Source organism: Pteronotus mesoamericanus, unplaced genomic scaffold, assembly GCF_021234165.1.
Source record: "Pteronotus mesoamericanus isolate MK-2021 breed Mesoamerican mustached bat unplaced genomic scaffold, CSHL_Meso_final contig_182, whole genome shotgun sequence".
In the NCBI taxonomy this organism is placed as follows: Eukaryota; Metazoa; Chordata; class Mammalia; order Chiroptera; family Mormoopidae; genus Pteronotus; species Pteronotus mesoamericanus.
In genome coordinates, this window is record NW_026555078.1 from 7,591,913 (window position 1) to 7,612,174 (window position 20,262).

Sequence of the window (20,262 nt, forward strand, 5' to 3'; positions counted from 1 at the left end):
ACTTCAACTGTGAAATCTCCTGTTCTCAGGGGAGCATCTTGGTTTAAAGTTGAGAAAATTATTGGGTAGAAAAAATAATATTTGTCTGAAAATGTTTGGAGAGGAGGAAAATATTCTAATATGAACATTTACATAAAAAATATAGTGGTATTGCTACCAGTAGACAGTCTGGAGCACCAGGGGGGTCTCCCCCACTAGCCAAAATGGCAGCAGGGGAAGGTTCTCACACTCAGTGCATGCAAGGCCTCCCCCTGCCTCTCTGGTATCAGATGGGGTGAGACCGGGGAAGGCAGGCACACACTGTAGAAGTCAAAATGGCGCAGGTGAGGTGCTGGGCCAAAGAGGCCCATCAGTCTAGCCTGGGGAAGGAAGGGATGGGCTGGGAAGGGGACCCACCTGCAGCGTGTGGAAGCCTGGGAAGCTGACTGGTTGTTTCGGGAAAGCACCTGGTCCGCCCCACACCCGGGCTAATATAAACCCAGGGGAATACAGAAATCTCTCTTGCTCGAGGCTGGCTTGCCTGACCTGCACTTGCATGGTGCATTCATTTGCCTACTCTCTCCAGGGCATGTGAACCATGGTTTCCAGGAGGGAGTCTCTCTCTCTCTCTCTCTCTGTCTCTCTCTCACCTGGTAATGCCCTCGCCAGCGTGATTGCATGCTCCCCCAGGAGCATGGGACTTTGTGGCCCTAGCAGCCAAGTGGCCCATGGCCATGTGGGCTCCAGGAGGGAGCCTGAAATGAACGGCAGCCAGGGACGAGCTATTCTGCCTGGATGTGGACTATGACCACTTAGCCACCGCCTATGCACTGTGCATTTTAAAGGACTGTGCATTTTAAAATGAAGCAGGAACTCTGGACACTGGCTTTTGTCTTGGTCTTGCGGAGGACACGGGCTTTGAGACAGGTGTCCACCGTTCTCCCAGACCATGCGGCACCTGAACAGAACCTCTTTCCTTTTGCACCAGCATCTGCCTCATGAGTTTGGCTTTTGTAGCAACAGGCAGCCGAACCCATCTTTTTGTTCGGTTACAGTAATTTTAATTACCTGGACATATTTCTTTATTACATTATCTTATGAGGTAATTATGTTTTAGTAGCTATTCTAAGAACATTAGAATACTGTTATAGTTTGATTTTAATGAGCTGAATGAGAATATTGTTAGAAAATGTGGATAGCTTTATTAAGTGTAAATAATTACTGAATAAGGGAGGAGTTAATTAGCAAATCAGGTAACAGAAGATTAAAATATATAAAAAGTTACACTTTCAAATTGCTTCAGTTCCTAGTATTTAAATATCAGGTTTGAAAACAAATGAAACTATAAAAATACAGAGGTTGGCAAAAGTAGGTTTAAAGGTATCCATATGGAAAATAATAATTAATAAATAATACAAGAATAAACTATTTCATGTACTCACAACTATAAACCTACTTTTGTCCACTCCTGTGGATTATCCACACCCCCCACAAAAAAATGTAGCTCAACTAAAACAACATTAATACCTACAAGTACAGTATCTGCAAAGAACTGGTGAGGTTAGAAACCTCCAGGAAGGCTGTCCAAAGTAACTAAAATTCTGAATGTCTCAAAAACTATTGTCTTTTACTTATAAGAATATATAAGAATTATGAGTACCAATTATAAAAAAAATAGCAGGTATTATTAACCTAGGGACAAATTTCAACTGGGCATAAAGAGAAAGTGATTGATAATTATTTCAGAAAATTCTGTTATATGATTTAACCCCAAAGCTGTCTGTAAGAGACATTAGTGTTCAATCCTAACTTATTTAATAATGGTTTGTATGATTCTTAATTCTTGATTTCCATTACGCAAAATGAAAAGTGAGAAAGATCTTACTCAGAGTAGATTTTCCTCCTTGAAGGACGCTGCACAGAACATTGATATGCTGCCCTGAAAAAAGAAAATTAAATATTTGAACCGAACAATGGTTAGCATACAGTAAGTGTTCCATAATATTATATATTACTAATAATGCTGCATATCCATGACCTCCTCTGATCTTCAGAAAAATCCTGTCATGTATATTTGGTAGGTATTATTTTTCTCACTTACTAATGAGTTCACCAGTGTACAGAAAGCCAAATAAGTAGTGAAGATAGATTTTTTTTTTACCTATTCTAATGACAAATTCACAATCCTTTAAAAAATTGTACTATGGCATTTACCTAGCATAAATAATAACAATGTGACTAAGAGTAACATATAAATAATGCTGAAAACAGATTATTTCCCTATAAAAATATTTTTAAGCTGGTCATTATTTAACTCCAAAGCTTTTTATTCAGGTATACGCAACAATAATGTTGCAATATTTCATTTCTTTTAGATAGAAACTACTAGGAAAGAAAAATATTCCTTTTTTTTAGGTGGCTCTTTATATTCACTGCAGAGTGGCTTATACATCTTCAGTTAGAAGTGCCATGAAATTCAAGGCAGGAAGGAATGAGCCCAGCCACCTGGCCGCCGGGAGCTCCCGGCGAGGGGCCAGGGAGGAGCTGGGCCCGAGACGTGTGCGCCTGCCTCCTGGCCTGCCAGGTACCGCCTCACCCTTGCCCTCTGTTTAATCTCTAGACCTTTCTTTCTCCCCCCTCCTTCATCTCATATCCAGTCTCTGCCACCAGGAATGCATCTGACAGATGAAACTACCAAAGGCGTTTTTTAGGTCCTATGTTACAGGGCTAACTTTTTTTTAAGTGTAATATTTCATATTCGCCAAACATGATGAGTTTTTAAAAAGAATGCCTCTACATAGCATGAATAGACCAAGCCACAAGCGTATGGTGAATATTCAAATCACAAATTATGAATCTTCAAATGGTGAGTTTCCATGTGCCGTGTAAGTTCACATTCGTGCCACATGAATTACTGGCAGTGAGCATCAACCAACGTAGGATTTGTCTCGGGGAAGATTCTCTTTCACATGAATAGTGATGACAAACAATATAAGCCACTGTCCCTTTTTCCTTTATTATTAAATTAGCAACATGAATTCACTTAAATTTTTATTGAGTATCTACTTTGTAAAATCTTCTTAGCAGAACCAACACTACCACCCGCACTGTCTGACCCCAGACAGGATGGCGCCGCGCTCTCACGGGGCCAACACTACAGGCCCGCCCCCCGGGGCGCAGGGGGATGGGGACCCTGTCCAAAGGCCCCCACGAGCAGCTCACCTGGGCGCCGAGCACTGAAGAGCGCTCTCTTCGACCTCATTCCCTTGTAAAGACAAAGGAGTTATGTTTTCTTTGGTTCCATATGTCATATAATTAGATGCCTGGGGATACAATGACAAAAATAAATATTTTGCTTCAAAAATACTGTAAAAGCAGAAATAACACAAAAGAGCAAATTAGAAAAAAATAGCACTTAGAGAGTGGAAGTATCCAGTAGATAAAAGTGACAGATATAGTATGAAAAAGGATGTTTTAGAATACATTTCCCATCCAATTAGGCCTTTCTTCTTAAATTTATTTAAAGATAAAGCAACTTCTTATTTCTTATATTTTAATGAGGGACATTTTAAATGACATTAAGAAATCACCACAGATAAACACATAAAGAGAAAATAAAGCAAATATGCAAGTTTTAGGAAAACTGGAGAAAACTATCTTACTCAGAAATTCAAAAGCTGACCTGTTGCCAACGCCAACGCATCAACCCCGCAGCAGCAGGGGTGGCCGCGGCGACACAAGCAGCAACGCCGACCGCCGACCGACAGCCACCGGCGGCCGCTCGTACAGCATCCTCGCCCCCGGCCACATGCTCTGCCACGCACTCGCACTCGCTTGCATGATAAGATTTAATCTTTAAATGCAAATTTATGTAGAGTGCTTTACAGTTTTAAAAGTGCTGTTCAAAATGAGGGTCTACTGCCTTAACTCTCGACTGCCTCCCTCAGGTAGAGAGCTGCTGATAACGGTTACAGAATATGCGGACACACCGTTTTCTTACAGGGTTATAGAAAAACATTTGGAGCAAGCTGTTTTAAAAAATGGACTCACTCTAGTTTATTTAGCTACCGACAGAGCTGACCCTCTTCCTAAATCTCACGCTAGTCACGGCTGTCATTTTTTGAGCCCAGGTGGGCTTGGCACTTTCCCTGCGTCCTCTGTTCCTTCCAATGACCCTGCACGGTAAGTGTGGTTTTCCTAGATGTGGGGACTCAGCTCTCAGAGGGTAAGTGACTTGTCCTCGGGCCTTAAGTGGCAGGGCCCTATGCCAAACAGCTATTAATGGCTGAGATGAAAGAGGGAAAGATTAATGGAAGAGGGAAGTTGAATGTGCTTATATTTCATTATGATATCCCTGAGTCTGTGTTTGACATTTTAAAAGACAAACCTTTTAACAAACAATAAATTTAAATTGCAATTTAAGTCTATAATTAATACCTGCAAATGCAAATAAAAATGGCTAATCATTCAAAATATAAACACTGTAAAAAAGTAAAAGCAAACATAAGAGATTGATATATCCATCCAGTCTTATAAAATGTATCATTTTCAATCATATAATCAGTGGCAATCCTTTAAAGATATATAGGCATAAAAACTAAATTATTTCTACACAACTTTTTTTTTTTAAGATTTTATTCATTTGTATTTAGAGAGGGGAAGGGAGGGGGAAAGAGAGGGAGAGAAACATGTGCCTCTTGCACCGACCAGGGACCTGGCCTGTAATCCAGGCATGTGCCCTGCCTGGGAATTGAGTTCAATCCACTGAGCCATACCAGCCAGGGCTACACAACATTTCTGGCTCCTTTAGTAATCCAAGTCTACAACTTTGTAAACAACATTTAAGGTATTTTATTCATCCATCCATCTATCCAGCCAGTCAACCAACCATCTGGAAGAGATGCTAATAACACATGATTTCCCAAATTAGCAGGATTCTTCTAGCCATTCGCAGAGAGTAAACAGGCGAACCTTCTGTATACTGACTATATCACATGCAAGAAGTGTCACCAAGAGGTTACTCTCCACAATCCAAATAGCTATACATATTCTATTAGGTTAAAGCAGCTGTAATTCCAATGTGAAGCACAGAGATCTCATTTCCATTACCTGCTTTATGTTCGCTTCTGAATCTGTGAAGTCCTTAGTCTCAGCTGTCTCAAAATCAGATTTAAAGCTGTAATATTAAAAATATATACTGTTAAGTTTTCAAAATACAAATACTATCATAATGAGCTTTACTGTCTAGAAAAAATAAACACAGAAGATGACATCTATCTATTCTTATAAAATGTGTTATTTCTGATTATATAATCAGGAAGTAGATGTGGTTTGGATTACCTGTGCTGCTTTTTTCTTTCATTGAATAGCAGCTAAATTTCAGGTGGGCAGAATAGGACTAGGGAATGGGAACTATTATCTTCAAAAGCTGTCATAAACATAATCAGAAAAGCATACGATATGCTGGTTTCCTCATTTTTCTCTCACTTGACAAGTTCTATTATAGATTCAATTCTTTAATTCTTTGATTAAATGTATGCAGACTCATATTTGCCCAGAGAAAAAAGTACTAGTCATAAGTTCCTTTTTACTTTATAAAATAACTAAAACCTAGTACCTAATAAATATTTGTTTATGTAACCTAGAATAAACAATCATAAATCAGCTTATACTTAATACTTTACAAGACTTGTTTGCTTCTCCAATAGCCTGGCAAACTTTTACTGGATGTTCATTATGTGGCAGGTACTATCACATATGAAATATTTTTGAGGCAAATCATACTTAACTTTCAGCAAAGATCCCAACTGTCTAAATTACACCCGAGGAGGTGTTGCTATACCAGACTGGGGTTGAATATTTGCAGGGGAGGGAGCACAGGGGTAGTTGTTTTTCCCTCCTCTTTAACCCACTGTTTTGCCATTTTTATCCTAAAGCAATAGACATATTTACACAAATACTGTTTGATAACATTTTAAGGATTCTCTGGAAGTATATTAAAAAACATATAAAAGTTCTAGTTCCATGTTTAAAACAATACATAAAATACGTAACATTCATGTATATGAGGAGACTGACACGTTTAAGAGCTACTTGGTTTTTCAACAATTATTCTGACAGTTGCAATGGATATGTGTAAAAGGGAGAGTCACACTAATGCCATTCCATTGAAAGACACATAAACTACAGGATATAAAATAAGGAATATTGTTTAATTCTTACAATGTCCTGAAGGATTTCATATTGGCTGTTGATGTGCCGTACCTGCTTAATTCAGTCTGGGTTTCTGCTTCTATCTGCTGGTCTGCAAAACCCTTTTTTCTTTTGGCAGGGGTATAATATCGATACTGTGACAGGAAAGACTTTGCTTCTGTTTTCAAAGTGCGTGGAGTGAATGGCAAATGTCTGTTAGAAAAGAGTTTAGAATGTTTATCCAAGAGGTCCCCACTGGGTGCCTTTGCAAAACCTAACGGAAGCTGGTTGGCATTTGGGAATGTGCCCCTGGACCCCCCGCCAGACGAGGTTCCAGAGCACGTTTTCCTGGCCGCACAGGCGGTGTAGTCTGCGCTCGACGGGGAGGAACCGGAGTTCTTCTCAGCGCCATCTGTGAGGACTCTGCTGGATTCCGGTGCTCTTAGGTGCAGTCTCTCTGAAGAGGTCACTGCCGACTTTGTAAAGGACGAATATCCATCCACTTCTACAGTTAACGTATCATCTTCATTTTGCGGTTCTTCTGCAGGCTAAGAACATTGGGTTTGAGAGTCATCAATTAACATTTCAAATTCATAAGCATCAAAAACGGTTGCCTCGGGAGACTACAAAATTAACTTCTTTGTTCCTAAAGCTGTTCACTTCATATATAAAGTTCTATTCAAGTTTTTGAAATATTAATATATGAAAATATAATTCTAAATGTAACAGCAATTATATTTCTTTCTGAAGCTAAAAAAATGATTAATAATGTAAACCTACTTTTGAGATCTTGACTTGTGCATTGAGATCTACTGGTAGGTCTCAGTTTTATCTGGAAGTTTCCAAATCCACTGTGAGCCCTAATTCCCTTCTCAGCCAGGGCTGTTGGTGCCCTCCCCTCCCTTCCTGTCACTAAGGTCGTCTTCAGTGCCAGCAGTTGCTCTGTAACTTTAAGGCTTTGAAGAAAGGAAAAGGTACTTTTCCTTACAATGCACGGAACCCTGATTTAAGTGATATTTTATTTTTATTTTTATTTTTATTTTTTTTGAAATACTTTTTTTTTTTAAATTCAAATACCATTCTGATTATTCATGGTCCAAGAACATTCAAATAATAAACCAAAAAGAAACAGATGTTAAAGATTGGTCTTCAAACATTATAGCCAATGATGCCACGCTTGCCTATGATCTCGCCGACGTAAAACCACATCCACACCTCAGTGGCCACCAAACCATTCAGCAGAGCTTCCTTAACTGTGAGCTGTTTGAAGCTACCAGTTTGAGCACTATTGACTATTTTTTTCAACCTCTGAATATTAGAGGTTGGTACCTGTTGGTATCTCAGCAGGGGTTGGAGGAATCAGCTCAACCTTGGCATACTGCCAAAATGTGGCCAATCGAGGTTTAGAGTAAGTCACAGCAGCATTTACCAGCACTGGGGCCTTCTCTGCGAGGTTACGGACAAATTGGGCCATGGTTGCAGTATGGAAGTTCTGTGGCACTACCGGCCGGCTGAATGTCACCCCTAAGTGATATTTTAAATAACATTAAGAAATACTTATTCCATAAAAAGTTCACATGTTTTCTCAAGTTCTCTTCATGAGAGGCGAATGCTTTGAAAGGGAAGGTATTTGCTCCATGTTTTTTTTGGAGGGGGGGGGGAGTGTTTAACCTTGGAAGAACCATTTCTACATGGTATGTATAAAGTCTGAAAACACATATTGTATACTTTTACAAATTAGATGCCCCAAAAGCCTTGTCTATGATTCCAGACTTCGTGGTCACCTGTGTATCCTTTACAGAACTTGGAGTCACTTTATTAGGTACAAGGGAGGTTACAGAAAATGAAGTGAAAATGGTTAAGATGCAGCCAGCTCTATCTGTCCTATAAGCTCAAACAGGGCAGAAAACAAGAGGAGTATGGGGAGAGCCAAGTGCTCTCTTTGTACAAGGTACTGTTCTTACCAGTGTGTAGAATAAGAGAGGAATAGTAAGAACTTCTATCGCTGTTACTATTAAGCACAGAGTGTTTGCTATGCGCAAGGTGCTGTTCTAATTGATCTCCATGTACAACGCATTTAATCGTCACATCAACCTCTGGTGGTACAATTACTGCCTCTGTTTTACAGAGGAAGAAATTCAGGCGCAGCGCCCCACATATCTGAACCCTACGCTCTTCACCATTACGTCACATTATCTATTTTAAAGATTCATAGGAAAATCATACACTTTTAGAGGTTTTACACCACCAGGAATTTTCAACTGGTTTTAACACCTTTCCTGGCAGTGAACAAGTCAGCTAAACTAAGCATTGATTTATCTAAGTAAGGAAATTGTAGATAAATGGATATTGTGACTACTGCCTAAAATAGACCATTTATTTCCTTTCCAAGTACTTTCTAACCCTATCCCAAATCCAAGGCAAAATTATTCAAAAAGCAAGTAAATATTTTGGCATTAAAGTTTGAGTCACTAAGGTACTGTTTAATTAATGACCTTAATATGTTAGTTTTAAAAAATACTCCCAATCTATACTTATTACTGCAGCTTATTTACCAGAAGAGTTTGGCTCCCGGGGAATAAATTTCTAAGTTTGATGTGGAAAACCCTTTAGGGCTATTAAACAATAATCACAGGAATTATTTGCACTTAGAGGCACAGTAAAATCTGAGATCAGAGAATGCAGAAATGCATAAGGACTTAGACTGCCTGTGGAAAATTCTTATCAGTAATGGTTATTTAATAAACAAAATGAAACACCAAAGGAAGTTTTAAAGGCACAAATATATTGAAATGGGCTGTCAAAACTGCCTTTGAGCTGATGGAAGGCATGAAACTTTTCTGTACTTTTATGGCATGTAGTTCCTCCCTTGTATCCTACTTTTTATTTCCTTGGAAACCACTAGAACACAGTACGAAATCAACTGTATCAGTTTGCTTTTTCTGAGATTATATAATTTCTTTTAGCCATAAATATCAGAAAGCTTGGATACACATACATTTCCACAGAAAATGTATAACATTAATAAAGTCACCAAAATTTGAATAGCACTGTAAAGTCCAAAAACCAGGAAAAGGTTAATCAATTGTATGTCAGTGGAACAAGAAATTTTGGTGGAAATCTGACCACTTTCATGTTCTTATCCTCACAGTTCAATGCAATTTGTTGTAAACTGTTTCTGTGATTTAAGAATTTATATAACTGATAATCATTTCATAGTGTATATGTACATGTTTTTATGTCAAGAATACCTATCCAATTTTACAATCACAGAACTGAACAGTAAATCAATCTTTTCCAGGTATAATGTCAGAAAAAAATAGTAGACAAAGATTTTCCAAATGTCAGGTCTTTAAGCAGTTGAGGAATCAATTCATTTGCAGAATAGCATGGGTACAAGTTACTTAAAAGTTTGGTTAACATTTGTTTTGCAAAAATGTTTCAAATTATGTTTTATAAAAGAAACTGATAGCTCTTGATTGTCATTGTTTTATATGCTTTGAACATGGACTCATTTAGGAATATGGCTCACACCCACACAGCGTTTCCTCTTACCAGCACACAGGAGTGCGCCACCAGCGATGTGAGCGAGCAAGCGGTGCGTGACTGGCAGGGGGCAGGGAAAGGCGCAGGAGGGCACTGAGGAGACGGCGTGTGAGTCAAAGTGCCAGCGGCAGAAAGTGGCATGAGGGTACGGGCAGTTAAAAGGGCTTTGATTACATAATCTCAAGTATATAAATGACTAATATGTCCAGAGACTAAAATTAGCATTTTCTTTTCAATGGTAGCAAACTTTTCAGTAAATGCAGGTTATAGTTATAATAGGTGTCCACTAACCATAAAAACCACCCGATTATCAAAATATTATGTCCAAAATAATTGTGAATGTGCCTAAATATTTATGATCAAGGCTTAGAAAAATGTAGGCAAGTTCAAGTTACTATGAATTCTAAGTGAAGTACAAAATATACCTATATTATAGTATAAATGAACTACTTTATGGAGGCAAGTATAGGGTGGCTACAGAAAAAAATGAAGATATCATACATTTACAGACTTAATTATATATTTTATTTTCAACAAAAACCACTCATATCTCAAAATACAATTTTAATTTATATTCAAATTTCTGGATTATAAAAAATATTTTCCATTTTCAGTTAAAAAGTCCAATCATTAAAAATGAAAATGCACATGAGTCAAATATTGATGAACATATTCCCAGATGGCAAATTCAAGTACAGCGTCTGGCAGATTTATTCTAAAGGAAGCTGCTATTCTTGGTGCTTTTATCTACCTAACAGCCCTGGGGGCTCTTAAGCATGATACCGCTTCCCTGATTACTCCCAAATCTATTTTCAGCCTGACAGAAATGCTTGTATCCATTCTCTACTGATCATATTAGATGTTCCAAAGGAACCTCAAATCAAGCATGTCCCAAAAAGCAAACTCATACCATACATCATCCACCCCTCCAAAGAGAACACCACACTCTGTCCTGTCCTCATTGCTACAGTGAATGATGTATCACCACTTTCCCAGCTGCCCCGGATGGAAACTTGGGAACCTCTTTAATGTTGGCCTCTTGCTCTTCACATTATTGAATCAGGCACCAAATTCTGGGGAATTCTACTTTGTAAATATCTCCTGAATATATTCCTTGTGCTCCCTTCTGCTGTCTTAAATCCGGTCTTAGTCATTTCTTCCCCAGGTTATTGCAACTGTCTCTTAATTAATCTGTCCTTCTCTCCTGCCAGTGTAATCTTTCTAAAGTGTCAATATGATGATATAATGTCTGGACTAAAAACTCGCCTATGGCTCCCCATATTTCTCAAAGAAAAAAATTCCGGATTGATTATGATGGTGCAAATGCCCTCAGTCTTCCCCCGCCTACTGAGATGTACAACGGAAAGAGCTGGAGTCAAAACATGGTATGTGATACCCAGTAAGCAGAGCAGTGAAACTGGCTTTATTAACAGGCAATAGTTTTTATCACATCAAAGGTGCTGGGGGACAGAAACAAAGCTCAGGGACTTATTAGGACAGTCTAGGAGTCATGCTCTTGAATCTGGGATCCTCTCAACAGCTACACCTCAACTAGGTGACTTGTAAAGAAATTTCCCCATCTTGAATGAACACTGGCACTGGGTAGAAGAGGAACACCAGCCTTTGAGAATCTGAAACCAAATGTTGCCCTCGTACAAGGCTGCAGCCTAAGTTTGCATTACCCAGATGGCCCCCAAAAACCTTAAGCCAAGATGAGTGACTTGGTTGATTCTAATACATAAATTGTAGGGAGATAAAAAGGCGGGGGAAGGAGAAGCTATAAATTAAAAATTTGTTGATTAGTTGAAATCATTTAGATCCCAATGTTAACAAACTAAAAAAGTTATGACAATGGGAAAATCTCAACAGTGGATATTTAAGAATTATTAATTTTTAAGACACAGTAATGGTATTTTGGTCTATCTTTTAGATATGGAAATAATTATGGGTAAAATTATATATCTGTGATTTGCATCAAAATAATCCAGGATAGGGTAGTAAGTGAGAATATAGGTAAAATAAGTCTGATCATTGTTGTATCTGAGGGACAAGAACCTGTGGGCTCATTACACGACTCTATTCTTATAGATGCTAACATTTTCAAAATTAAAAAGTTTAAAGAAAACACCACACACAAACATAAATCAGACTTGCAGCTTCAGCTGAGAGATGGCAAGAGGTGGGAAGAGCCTACCTAGCTTTCACCATAACAACAAGAAGAAACTGGACAACTACAGATTGATGATTTCTCCCGAGCTAATGAGAGAACTAAGGTCACAGAGCAAACAAATAACCTGAAATCTGGAGAGCGACTGGCACCTGCAGAGAGAAAGAACATCTGAGCATTTGGTTATCTGGGACAGATGACCCTGAGTGCACATACCTTAGTAAGATTACGCTAGAAGTTTTAGCTCATAGCTAAAGACTGATTGTAGGCTAGTGCGGGAGTGGGAAGCCTCTGAGACTCGGGGAATTTGTGTCCTCTTGCAGTGTTTCCTACAGGAACACTACCAGGAGCTCATTGGAAAGAAAGAGCAGGGAGAATGCTGAGAAAGCCTCCCCCTTCCCTTGTTCCCTTGGTGAGACTCGGGGTGGGAAGCCATTTCTATAGATGCCACTGTCGAAATTCCTCCCAGACCCATTTTCTCTTTCTCTCTTAAGGAATCAAAACCTTAATCTACAGGGGCAAATTCCCTTCATTTCTCCATGTAACACAGTCACGGAAGTGATATCCTATCACCTTTGCCATATTCTATTGAAAGCAAGTTACAGGTCCTGACTATACTCAACAGGAGCAGGCTGTTTAAGGATGTGGGTCAAATAGTACAAGATAAGAAGGCAGAAATAAAAGCATATTAAATGTTCCAGTTAAGAGACAAAGATTATCAGAGTGAATAATCTGACCCACCTAAAACTTCAGGACCTACCTTAAATATTAGAATTAAAAAATGGAAAAAGATATACCAAAGGAATGCCAATCAAAAGAAAGCTGGTTTAATTACATCACTATTAGAAAACTAAAACAAACAGCATTAAGGTAAATAAGTTCAAAGTGCAGTGATCAAAGACAAGATTCACCAAGAAAATACATCGCCCCTAAATCTTTATTATATCTGTTTACTATTTTGTATCCATTCTCTACTGGATATAGATTCAAAATATATAAAGCAAAAATTGCTAATATTGAATTTTGGAAGAAAAGCTAAATATACAATCGTGAAAGATTTCTCTTAATAAATAATAAATTAATCAGACAAAAAAATCAGTAAGATTTGAATATCTCAATGACACAAAGTTTAATCTAATGAATATATTATACATTAAATACTGCACAAAACAACTATAGAATATATTTTATTTTCAAACACATAATGACATAGTCAATTAAAAAGAAATGTCCACTTACTGGGCCATAAAACAAGTCAACAAATTTAAGAAATGGGCGCCATATAGATGTTCCCTGATCATACAATAGGCTAGAAATCTGTAACAAAAAGAAAACTAGGAAAAATCCCAGAGATTAAGAAACAGTTCTAATAGATTCCAGGGTTAAAGAATTAATTATAATGGAAATTATAAAATATTTTGAATTGAGCTATAATAAAAATGCCACATATCAAAACTTACGGGACATAAGTAAAGTAGAACTTGGAGGAAAATTCATACTATACCTTGAAAATGCTTATTCTATAAAAGAAATGAGGTTGAAAATAAGTTAAACAAAAGTAGAAAAATTACATCAAAGTAAACCAAAAAAAAAGCTAAAGAAGAAATAAAGATAAATATGGACATTAACAAAATAGTAAGCAGATACAATAGAGATGATTAATGAAATAAAAAGTGTGCCCTTTAAAAGATAAAACTGATAAATCTCTGGTTGAAATACTCAATAAAGAGAGAAATAAAAAAAAATCATTAAGAATAAAAAGGGGGAATAACACATATTCAAGAAAGAGTAAGAGTATATTTAGGACTAAATCTATGCCTAAAATTTGAACATTTGGATTATATGGACAGAATATCCTATATATATTTATATATTGTGTAATATGTAAATATGTATCATATATAATTTAAAAATAGTTACATAAGGATTTCAAAAATTGAATCAGCAGTCAAAAATCTTCTCACAAAGAAAACTCTAGGTCTTGTTCACTTTAATATTGGGTTCCATCAAATTCAAGGAACAACTATCCTAAACTTATAGAGATTATTCTAAAGCACAGAAGAAGAGGAAATAGTGCCCAATTTATTTTATGAGCTGGCATATCCTGACATAATAGAAAAAGGAAAATGACAGGTCAACATCAATAATAAATATAGATGTTAAAATCCTAAGCAAAATATCAGCAAGTATATCCGGCAATGTATAAAAAAGGTAATGATGCCCTGGTTGGTGTGGTTCAGTGGACTGAGTACCGGCTTGCGAACCAAAGGGTTGCTGGTTCGATTACCAGTGCGGAGCACATGCCCGGGTTGCGGCCCAGGTTCCTAGCAGGGGATGCACGAGAGGCAGCCACACACTGATGTTTCTCTCCCTCACTTCCTTCCTCCCTTCCCCTCTCTAAAAATAAATAAATAAAATATTTTTTTTAAAAAAAGGTAATGACAAAGTTTGTTTATAGTAGGGATGCAAAGTTAAATATTAAAAACTCAATTGTAATTCACTACATTAACAGATTAAAAAGAAGAGCATAGCATCATTTCAAAAAAATGCAAAAAAAATTGACAAAATTAACATGAATGTTATATTCAAGGGAAAGAAAAGAAATCCTCTTAGAAAATTAGGAATAGAACAGAACTTACTTGATCAGATGTTAAAGGATATCACAAAAAACCCATAGCAGAGGTCAGCAAACTACAGCTTACAGGCCAAATCTGGCCTACGATCTTTTTGGTTAATAAAGTTTTACTGGAACACAGCTAGACCCATTCATTTATGTATTATCCATGGCTGCTTTCCAATGGCAAATAGCTATGACAGAGACCTTGTGGCTTGAAATGCCTAAAATAGTTACTATTTGGATCTTTACAGGAAAAGTTTATTGAGGCTCTGACCTATGGGAAACATGTTACCAAAGTCAGGTTGTACCACTGATAAAGTAGCTTAGAAATATCTACTTCTAAAAGGTGAAAACACCATCTTACCTTTTGTAGAGTATTAAATAATGACTTGGAATTATTTTTAGAATTGGTCTGCACCCAAGTTTTAGTTAATTTCAACTCCCTTTCACATTGTGCTAATTCTTTTTTGAGTTTCTCTCTTCGTTGTTGGTCTGCATCTGATGGGAAAAACAAATCTTTTGAAATATAGAATAAAAGATAAAAATTAATTTTTTGGTCTTGGAAGACTAATACAGCATATATATTTTCATTGCTAAAACTGTTCCTACTACCAACATGTATATAAAAATCCATATACTTTTCTGTATAAAGCAAATCTAAAATATTGAATTTATAAAAACTTTAAATAGATTAACTATTCAAAGAGCACAAACAAAATGTGAGAACTGGCCAAACCTAAGGGGTCAAGAAAGCAGTTCCTAGCAGATTAATACAGAGAAATGGAGGTTAGAACTGTCTGATGCGCTGTCTGTGGCTCTGTCACCACCAACTGCAGGGTTTGAATTAGAGCGTTAGACTCTCCCCCAAGTGAAATATTACTGTCAGTACCACATCTTAAGCTAAGATAAAACGGTTTTTAAGTTTTATATGACTTTAAAAAATGACATTGAATTTTTAAAGTTTCTTTTTTGTTAAGTTTTTTAAAAAAGTTTTTTGATTTTAGAGAGACAGGAAGAGAGAGAGAGAAAAAAAGAGACACTGATTAGTTGTTCCACTTACTGATGCATTCATTCATTGGTTGATTGCTGTATGCGCCCCGGCTGGGATCAAACCTGCAACTGTGGTGTGTGGGGAAGATGCTCTAACCAACTGAGCTACCAGGCCAGGGCTTAAAGCATTTTCAATCAGGATATCTGATTTCTATTTTTCTTAACTGCTATTCATTTGAAAATACAAACCAAGAAAGTGGTTTCACACTTTAGTTTGCTTTAAAGTCAGGTACTGAGTCACTATTAAAGACTTATCGAACAGAATGAAAATGGCGAAATAAAAGTCAAATTTCATAGTTAAATAGAAGTAGAATGACTTGTATTTTCATATAAAGTTAAAAATTTAACATATACTTTTTATTAGGAATCTATCTCAACTTAAATTTCAAATTTCAAATTTCAAATCACCCTGATTTGAATCAGAATTTATAATTTTTACATGCTGAGAAAACAAACTAGGGTAATTTATGTGGACATTTAAAGTTTAGATTATAATTATTTAAAAAGTTAGAAACATGCTAAAATAAGTGTATTTATTTATAATTTTCAGCTTTTTTTATCTGGAAATACTTCACAAATGTGTTAACTAAATTGTAGCAAATGATAATGTTTGTGGAGGGAATTAAATATAACTTTCTCAGTTCTCTTATCTTACTGGTAGGTAAAACGAGTGAGAACAAATACGATAAAATAGAGGTCTCAGACAGTGAATACTTCCACGTTATCAAATCTGTCCGAATTCATTTAAGTAAGGCCTCCTCACACCATATACAAAAATCAACTCCAAATGGATTGCAGAACTAAATATAAGGGCTTAAACTATAAAACTCATTGGGGTAAATCTTTAAGACTTTGGGTTAGGCAAAGATTTCTTAGATACAACATCAAAAGCATAAGCCAAAAAACCGACAAAAAACCTAAAATAGACTTAATCAAGATGAAAAACTTCTTTTAAAAGACATACCCTAAAGAAAATAAAAAGGGAAGCCACAGATAGGGAAAAAATATTTGCAAACCACTTATCTAATAAAAGACTTGTATTCAAAATATATAAATAATATACAACTCAATAAGACAAATAACCCAATTAAAATAAGAGCAAAAGATTTGAGTATTTTCTCAAATAAGCATATGAAAAATACATACACTGAACAATAAGCATATATATAAATGTTCTACATCATTAATTAAGAGGGAAATGCAAATTAGAACCACAATGAGATACCACTTTATATCCACTACAATGGCTATAATCAAAATAGGAGTCAATATCGCGTGTTAGCAAGGATGTGGAGTAACTGAAATCCTAACATGTTGGAGGTGGGAATGTAAAATGGTACAGCCACTTTGAAAAACAGTTTGGCAGTTTCTTTAAGAGTTAAATATAGCCCTGGCCGGGTGGCTAAGTTGGTTGAAGCATCAACCATAAACCAAAAGGTTGCGGGTTTGATTTCCCAGTCAGGGCACATACCCAGGTTGCAAGTTCAAGTCCCAGTGGGGGCGCGTACAGGAGGCAACCGATTCACATTTGCCTTTCACATCTCTCCCTTCCTCTCCTTCTAAAATCAATAAAAACATATCTTTGGGTGAGGACTAAAAAAAAAAGTTAAGTATAATTTTACCTTATGACTTAGTAATTCCATTCTCAGGTATATACCAAATACCCAAGAGAAATGCAAACATTATCTCCACATAAAAGACCTGTACCTGAATTTTTATAACAGCAGTATTCATAAGAGCCAAAAATCAGAAACAATGCAAATGTTTGGCAACTGATGAACAGACAAAATGTGGTATTATCCATATGTTTAGTAATTAAAAGGAATAAAGTACTGATACAGGCTAGGACATAAATGAATCTCAAAAACATCATGCAAAGTAAAAAATCTAATGCAAAAAAACACATGATTCCATTTACATGAACTGTCTAGAAAAGGCTAATCTATAGAGAGAGAAAGTAGATTAGTGGTTGCCTGAGGCCAGTGGTAAGAAGAGGGAGGAGCTGAAAATGGGAAGAAGGCATGTTTTGGGGGGAATGAAAATATTTTAAATTGGTTTGTGGTGGTAGTTGTATGATTTTTAAAACTTACTAAAAATCAGTGACTTTCGTGGTATGAATAACACTGCTCTAAAAATAAAGTCTTTCTAATGCATTAGAATATGGAATTATTTAAACAATTCAATAAGCTATGTAGAGAAATTCTAGGTTAGACACTATGAAGCCTGAAATCATCCAGTCGGCAGTCTGCTGAGTCATCTCTTTTAAAAACAGAGATGGCTCCAACCCAGGGATGCCTTTCTTTCTCTCTCTTTTTAAATGTATCTATAAAAGTTGTTTGTAAGTTCTACTGATTATAATGAACGTCAACTCTATAACACAAGAATAATGATTATTAGTTATACTTTAGTGACTGCAATCTTCACAATTCTTCTAGTCAATTTTCTTCATTTACATGGCACCAGAGAAAAACTCCTGCTTCAACTGACTAAGCAGAAAATGCCATGGGATAAATAAGCACTAGCTAGGTCTGAATTCTAAAAACAAAAAATAGGAGCAATTTTTAAAGTACTCTCAACTCCCAAAGTTTCACGTCCATCCTGGAACTCTCTCTTGAACTCCAGACTTGTATTCCGCCTCCTAGAATCTCCACGTGGCTTTCTACGAGCTATTAATTTCAAACTTATAACGACAAAGACTGATCTCTGGATTCATTTCCTCCCCTAAATCTCTTTCTGTTGCGTTCCTAACTTCGGTGTATCAAAACTCTGTCATTTTGGTTGGTAGGCTCTAAGTCTTGGCTGGGAGTCCTCCTCAGCCCACTCCTCTTTCTCTCTCATATCCTACTACATCCAGTCCATCAGTAAAAACTGTTGGCACACATTTTAAATGTTTACAGAATCCAGCCATTTCACACTCCCACTTTGGTCCACGTTATCATTTCTCATCTGGATTAGTTTCCTAACTATTCTTTCTGCTTATGCCATTCACTCTTATAGACTATTTTCAATTTGGTAGCCAGAGAGATGCTTTTAAAAGTTAAATTGGCTCCGTTACTCCTCCAATGGCTTCCAGTCTCATTCAGAGTAAAACCCAACGTGCTGGCCAATGGCCACAGCCGGACAGGGTCTGCATGTCTGTCCCATCCCAACGGCCTCACCTCCTTTCACTCTTCCACTGGCCTTTACACCAGCTATCCAGCTCGCCTTGCTGTTCCCTGAATACTCCAATCAGGATGCCATTTCAAGGCTTCTGCACCCGCTGTTTCCTCTGTCTGGGCTGCTCTTCCCCCAGAGAGCCCCTGGCCTTTCCCTTAACCGTTGCAGGTCTCTGCTGCATTGTCACCTTCTCAGTGGTTCTTTCTCCTCCAAGGGTGCCTGGTCTCCCTTTTCTTGTGCTTCATTTTTTGCCACTGCACTTACCACCATCTGACTTATTCTATATTTACTTATTTCTTTGCATTTGCTTATTGTTTGTCTCCTTCAACTAGAATGTAAGCTCTGTAAAAGCAGGTACTTTGTTTTGTTCACCCATTTAGTCCCATCCTTTAGGACAGTGTCTAGCACACAGTAGGCCCAATAAATATCTGCTGAATTAATCAATGAATAAACCAGTGACCTAAGTATTACACAAAATGCCTAATTATTTTAAATTGGTAGATTTAGACTTTAAATCCAAGTTTGGTTATGAGGATTAATACATTCAGGCTTTTTATTATAAAACCTAAATAAAAAGAAATAATCTTATTTTATTACCTATTGTTCAGGAAATTAATTTCTGTATGAAAATTTAGCAAAATTTTTCCATTTAGTGGTGATCCTAGTTAAAGAAGATGATCTGATCTAATGACAACTGGGCGAAACCATATCAATTCAAATGATTCAGATTTTTAAAGCCTGTAAATATTGAACCAGTTTTGTGTGCAATAACAAGCTACCAATATGATACAGAAGAAAAACTGTAAGGCATAAAAATTAAAAATATGGAAAGGTCCTTAGAAATTATGTAATTACCTTTCATTTTACAAAAGACGATGAGAAAGGTAAAAATGACTTGCCCACCTAACTTGTGTGCTGTGAGCAAATGGTCTTTAAACATATACACTCAAGTCCCGACTCCTGCCTAGAACGACTTTACCTCTCCTAAACATTATCTGAATCCAAAAATGTCTTCCAAGATGTGACGGCCTGCCCTAGGGCTTGTTGCAAACATAAAGGGAACAGAAGGGGAGAGCACAGAGAGCCGGCCACGGGGCTGACAGACGCCGCGCTCTCTGAATGGCAGCTGGTGGTGACTGGCCTCACCCAAGCTCTGTCTCTTCCTCAGAGAAGACAGAAAGGGAGAGACGGGTCCAGCCAAGCCTGCTGTCTGTGGGCTTCCCTAGGCTATGCCTGCTGGGCATTTCCCAATCCAGGCTCTCGTTCTCTCACGATTTAGCATGCACTGCCTTGGGTTGGTAATTATTTTTTATTGCGGTAAGCCTTTCTCAATTAAACTATAAATAATTAAATTGAAATAGTCACTTAAGAAAACACGGAACTTAAAATTTATAACACTATGATTTTTATAAGATAAGCACTGGCTGTGATATTCCTGTTCTTTGTTTTTAAGTTTCTTGACTTGAACTCAAACAAAGGCCTCAAATTGTATTTTTGAGAATATTTTAAAATAGGAATTTCACATTTCTTGGTATGATTATTTCCTTAGTACAGA

At 37.0% G+C, this 20,262-nt stretch overlaps 1 protein-coding gene and 1 pseudogene across 2 annotated transcripts in view; both read right to left on the reverse strand.

The window, feature by feature from the left end:
- SPATA7 (spermatogenesis associated 7) overlaps positions 1 to 20,262 on the reverse strand; it is a 31,985-nt gene that overhangs the window by 2,876 nt on the left and 8,847 nt on the right. The window contains exons 5-9 of one of the 2 annotated variants that reach the window (XM_054566980.1): positions 14,866 to 14,999; positions 6,244 to 6,719; positions 5,089 to 5,155; positions 3,202 to 3,302; positions 1,865 to 1,918 (exon numbers count right to left, since the gene is read on the reverse strand). In XM_054566980.1, coding sequence (XP_054422955.1) covers positions 1,865 to 1,918; positions 3,202 to 3,302; positions 5,089 to 5,155; positions 6,244 to 6,719; positions 14,866 to 14,999 — 832 coding nt within the window. Of the gene's footprint in view, positions 1 to 1,864; positions 1,919 to 3,201; positions 3,303 to 5,088; positions 5,156 to 6,243; positions 6,720 to 14,865; positions 15,018 to 20,262 lie in introns of both variants that reach the window. The other variant, XM_054566979.1, reaches the window with a different exon arrangement.
- Positions 7,211 to 7,691, reverse strand: LOC129065847 (ATP synthase subunit g, mitochondrial-like; annotated as a pseudogene).